At 49.9% G+C, this 6,000-nt stretch overlaps 1 protein-coding gene across 1 annotated transcript in view; it reads right to left on the bottom strand.

The window, feature by feature from the left end:
• The window catches only part of OSCP1 (Organic solute carrier partner 1), an 89,099-nt gene extending 83,339 nt beyond the window's left edge, over positions 1 to 5,760 (bottom strand). Inside the window, exon 1 of the mRNA XM_084587084.1 lies at positions 5,649 to 5,760. Coding sequence (XP_084443210.1) covers positions 5,649 to 5,760 — 112 coding nt within the window. The remainder of the gene's footprint in view (positions 1 to 5,648) is intronic.
• Between the last annotated feature and the right edge of the window lie 240 nt (positions 5,761 to 6,000).

A 6,000-nucleotide genomic window follows, 5' to 3' on the forward strand; every position in this document is an offset into this window, starting at 1 on the left:
AATGGGAAAAAAAAAACTGCTACACGGCCTTCGAAATTAAAAAAAAAAAATGCTACGTTTATGCTCGTTTCCACAAATCAAATTGTATTTTTTTTCTTGTTCGGCTTTTATATGAAGCCGATAGCAGACTTTGTGACCATGCGGTATTGATTGCGCTGTGAAATGAGTGATTTTATTAGGCGAAATGGACATGCCACAAACAAATGTTAACAAATTCTAAGAGTATCAACGCAGAGCTCTCAGCGCATTTTCATTGGTTGACAAACGAAAAGAGGAAAAATGACAAGATCATGGCAATAGGAATTGTTCATGTCTCCTATCTGCTCTTTCTGTTAAGAGAAAAAAAAATAAATTATCTTTGACTATGTCAGCGAAAGTATCCGCACAAACATTGTCTCTGCCCATCACTGAAGATCGTAACGCAGCCCGAACGACGATGGTGGAGCTGCCTTTTCTTTTTCGGTGCTGGGGTTTTCTTGTACAGAGGCGGGGAAATGCTAGCGTTGTAACTTACGCTGTTGGGTTACCTCGATTTCCAATTGTCAATAAAGTGACTACAGATGAAGGAGTGCGGCTTCGGCTCCGAGACTCTCGTGCCGTCACTCCTGGGGAACAGAAGGCACAGAGCATCCGGTAGCAAGCGGAATTTTGAAAATTCAGCGCTTTCCATGACTACACAGTAACCAAATACGTAGATTCGTGCCTTTGCCTTTCAAAGAACCATGCTTAGGTCACCCGCCACTCATGCTTCTGTGGAAACCCGTAGAAATGAATCGACTTAAAAACGTCCGACGAGTTTGCGTATCTGTCAGTGGAGCCAACAACGCACCGCGTTTCGCCAGCCTTGTTCGACCAGACTTCATTTCACTGGACATATTCACACAATTAACTAGCCCAATTTCCTGTTCTCTTGAGGATATATTCAGGCACAACGTCATCTAAACCTTAGGATTTCCAATTTCCACACAAACCAACGACGAACAGTACCCTCCAATGCGCTGGCAATGCGCCGGCCGGGGCCGGCACATTCCGGCGGCTGGGCGATGCGCCGAGAGGCGGCGCCACCCGTTCAGCTGTCCGGTCCCTATAGGATTTCATCTACGAAGCTCGGCAGAGAGGCACTAAAAGGGCATTGTCCCGACCGGAATGCACACCTGCAGGAAACGCGCAGCATTTTTCTGGCAACGGATGATTAAGCGCTGTAGCCGGTTTCTGCCCTCAGGAGTCAGAACGGATGTGGTCGCAGTGGTGAAAAGGTTCTCAGTGCACAGCGAATGGTCATTCTGTTGTGAAAGGATCCACAATTAACCTTTCTGCCTCCGCCGCGATTTCTGCGGAATCAACGACTTGGTGACACATGTGCATCTCCTACATATCGGATGCGCATCTCAGTCAGGAACCAACCCTGTTCTACGTCCAGAGCGATCCACTCTGCAAGTGAACGAGCATGAACCCTCCAGGAGACTCATTTGTGCCGGGCGGTTTCCTTGCCGTTGCAAACGGTTGAACGAAGGCGATGATAGCTTCCTAACGATGTGCATCTGATTGTGTACACCAAAGGAACAAAATCCGAATGCTTTGTCAAGAGGGAAGGCGAGCCTTTAAGGTAAAAAAAATACTGTGCATCGTGCAAGAGTGTCAAGTGCATCATATGCTCCAAGCGGCAAAAACACAGATACTACAGGTATGCATCTAAAGGAAATATGCATGATGAAAATTACCTACTGCAGTTTCCATCCAGCCTATAACGCACCAGTGATAGCTGCAATGAGGATTTATTCGGTGTGTGATTGCTTTAGTCGTGCCGGGGCCTTAAGGCGGTGTATTTTGTTTCTTTTCTTTATGTGCGAAAGGGCTAGGTAGCTTAGATATCACAGGCGGCTGTGTGCGCTAGGCCGTAATATTTAGCATGTTTTATCGTGACTGCCATCTGACTAAGAAGAAAAAACAAATACGGCGTTTTAATGCACTGCCGTTCGCGAGCCTCATGACCAGCTCAACCACAATCGGCTCTCGAACGGCGGTGCATCACAACAAAAGCCCAATTTTTTTTTTCTTTTTAGTCAGGCGGCAGTCGTAATAAAACATGCTAAATATTACGGTGTGGCGCACACAGCAACCTGTGATATCTGTGCTACCCGGCCCCTTCGCACATAAAGAAAACAAACGACAAAATACATCGCCATCAGACGCGCCGAACAAATGCTCATTGCAGCTATCACTGGTGGGTTACAGGCTTGGTGCAAACTCCGGTAGGTACTTTTCATAATGCAGATTTCCTTTAGATGCATACATACCTGAAACCAAGTGGTTTTCGCACAGTCGAGCGTACGCAGTCGGTTGCTAAGGTCGGCCATTCACATCTTGACGCTTGGTGGCCCTAATTCAAGCTTCACGTCGTTGTTGGTCGCGGCTCGCCGAAAGAAACCTGAAAAACCGCGTCTTGCATCTCGGCACGCTTAGAGAGTGGCAACCGTACGCGGCAGGTGTGGTTGGCATCGCTTTGCCAAGCCTGTGACGGTCACCGTGCCGCCCGGCGCCGCCAGCCCCCGTGCACTGGCGGCGCCGAGCAACGCCGTCCAATGTGTTTCCATCGGTCGCCGCTACGACTTCGCGCATGCGCAGAAAACTCGCGCAAAAGGCGGATTGCTCTTGTCTATAGTGAACTAGAATACTTCACTATACTCTTGTCCCACCGCGTGCGGTAACCCTACCCAGCGGTCTGAACCGCACATGCAGAGAAGGTTGTGCTACATGCCGGGCCGGGGAAGAGGACGCCCTTTTCCGGCAGAAATAAAAGTTGTCCAACCAACCAAAAAGAAAGGAGCACCGGCGCCGCACAATTGCTCTTGTCCCACCGCGTGCGGTAACCCTCCCCAGCGGTCTGAACCGCGCATGCAGAGAAGGTTGGGCTACATGCCGGGCCGGGGAAGAGGACGCCCTTTTCCGGCGGAAATAAAAGTTGTCCAACCAACCAACAAGAATGGAGCACCGGCGCCGCACACTCTATTGTCCCACCGCGTGCGGTAATCCTCCCCAGCGGTCTGACCCGCGCATGCAGAGAAGGTTGCGCTACGGATGATCCGAGTCGGGGTTGCCCTCACACCTGCTCCCCAGAGAGGAAAATATTTCCGAGAACTGTGGAACGATCTGCACTGCAGAAATTCGGAAGCTTAAGCGTTGCTGGTGCATCACGTTTGCTCTCATTACCATTATCAACTAAATACACCCTCATTATCACTAACTGCAGCTTCATTGTCATCGTTACTATCATCCTCACGGTAGACAAGAATTATGGTGTGCGTTTCACGATCAAAACAATACTTTTCCTTCGTGCGGCCATTCAGTATCTCGGCTCGGAGCATCAGGCCCCTTGGCTGGCCACAACTATAAGCCAATATGCTACGGCATGAGAGCCACGGCTTTCTACAAAGAGGTTGCGCAGTTTCTGGCGCTGCTGCAAGGGCTTTTTTCGTGGGAGTACCTGCTCGCAGCAAAGCCCAAAAAAACTTTACTGGGACCTACTGGAGCAGTTTCTACAACATCCACTATATCAGCAACAAGTATATGGGGTGGAGTGCGTGCGTGGCCCGAAACCAGCGTGGCGGCACCTGGTGGACAAAACAGCGAACGCACTCGAGTCGCCTGGCTCTGACGACATGCGGGAGGAACTACAGAGGGGCTGCCGCGCTGTGGTTATCTTCAAGACCCGCCAGTACACACGTTTCGGGTGCCGCTGATGCTGTATGCAACGTTGCCCAAAGGTTTTCCCCCTCTCCTTTCTGGTTTTCTCCATTGCGCGCATCTCGGGCTACAAGCTCTCACTTTCTCAATTCCCTTCTGTTCGTTCCTTTCCTTCTGTGTGTTGTTAACGCGAGAAGCAACCAATACTCCAGGCTATTGGCTGAGCCTTTCCTTCGTTTATGTGTTTCGCGCTGCGGTTATGTGGAAACAAAGTAACCAACTTGCCCAAAAGCTCTTTTTGTTAAAGCTATCGGGATCCAAGGGATGGAGGCTCGATTCCCGGTGGAGGCAGGATTTTTATTTTTCTGATAACCTCATCGTGACGTCATTTGATTGACAGCTATAGTGTGACCGGATGAACGAACGCCGACACTACGAGCCATTAAAACATTTCGCCTTTAGATCCATCGAGGCGGGAACCCGCCTACTGCCGTATCCAGGCAGCGGTCTGAGCAATCAGAAATGCCTGCTCGCTTCTAAAGGCGCGATCAACCGATCATATCATTATTAGCGCTACACTGACGCTATTCTGTCCGCACCTGTACATCATCACAGCTATCTCGTGTGATTCGGCTGATGGTGATTTCCGCTTCCTCCTTTGCGACTGCACAGATCCAGTCGTAGGAGATTTATTTGAAGATGCTCTTTAAAATTGGTTGTGCAAGCACACGAGAAGCAGGATGCTTGTATAACTGTGCTGCCTACCTGTTGTTTTCATTTTCACTGATCTTTGCAGCAATGTCTACCTTTTCAGCAGTCGAAATGTTGTACTGCACTGTTGGAGCCATTCTGGAAATGATACTGTGGCGGCAAGAGAAGGCGCATCCAAAAATATGAGCGAAAGAGCACAAGTGAAAGATCAAAAGTGCAACTCGCTCCCGATTAAAAAAGAAAACTTGAAACATCCAGTTGTTCGATGTATATGCTTGCAGCTGCTTTTCTCTTTATTCACCGAGAACTGACATGCCCATACTGTCAGCGCCACGCCCGGGCCATGAGAAGCGGCGCCCGTAATGCGTTGGCGATATCGAAAGTCCTTACTAGTATTTCGCGAGCGGCCGCCTCCGCACGTCTCGATTCGCCCGGGGACTTCTCTCGTGGGACTGCTCGGTTTCGCGGGTCGACAGCGAAATTTGCTTTTCTTGCAGCTTAAAATACTGTTTGGCATTCCCTCACTGTTTCATTTGACAGTACCCGGTATGAATAAAAATAATTATTCTTAACTGTTAAGTTAATTAGTACCTTTTAGACCTCCTGATTTTTCTCGACACTTAATACAAGAGTTAAAAGGCAATCGAGAATAAAATTCAATTTCCCAATAAAAATTATGTAATGGTGAAACATCTTGTAACATGCAACCAACCAGCCCTCCAGTTCGCCCCTAGCAAATCCATGGCTTCGACGTGCACCTGGAAGAAGGGGGACGAGCAGACCACGCCTTTGGCGTACACAAGAGAGGCAGTCGCGTACTTGTCCCCGAATTGTTCTGGCTGCGCATTAACTTGTGAATTCTATCAAGAAGACACTTCATCGCTTAGAAGTGTTGTGATCATCAAGATCCTCATGTATGTATCGCAGACTCATGAACAGTGAGGCCATGTTATATGATAGCGGAAGCAGGTGAAGCCACCTGAGCGTGAGTGAGTCCCATCGGGCATCACTATAGAAGAGACAAGAACCATCAAGTATTAAGTCCTGCTTGTTCAGCCAGTCTCTACAGGTGTTACTGAATCTATCCCAGACGAGCTAGTCACATAATGCACAATCTTGCACAAGCGCCGTCATGCAATAACCCGCACTGACCGTCCACGAAAAGTGCGCGTGGTATCTGCAGAGGTTCACGCACAGATTGAGTATTCGAAGCACTTACGGCCATTTTGTGTGTATACAACGCGGCCACGTACCTCGCTGCGCCTTGTCAGTGTCTATCCGCTGCGCGTTGAGCCTCTGGTTGAGGATATACAGCATTTCGCCGCCCATATTCACATACAAGAGCGGCAGCGCGCGGAGAGCCATGTCGGAACACAACACAGAGACGGCGCGTGGCAACGGTCGATTACACGAGTCGCTCGTTGTTGGAGGACCAGCTGACGGGCATCATCGACCAGTCGGCGGCCGCCGCCGCCACGCAGGTGCAACGCGGAGGAGCGCACGACGAGCACTCGCTGGGAGCACCGCGCAGGCTGGACGCGGCGCCGAATGGCAGCCTGCGGCCGAACGTCCCTACATTGCGCGGCCCCAGCGACCAGCTGGGAT

Source organism: Amblyomma maculatum, chromosome 1 (genome assembly GCF_055883805.1).
Source record: "Amblyomma maculatum isolate TAMU_Amacu chromosome 1, ASM5588380v1, whole genome shotgun sequence".
NCBI lineage: Eukaryota > Metazoa > Arthropoda > Arachnida > Ixodida > Ixodidae > Amblyomma > Amblyomma maculatum.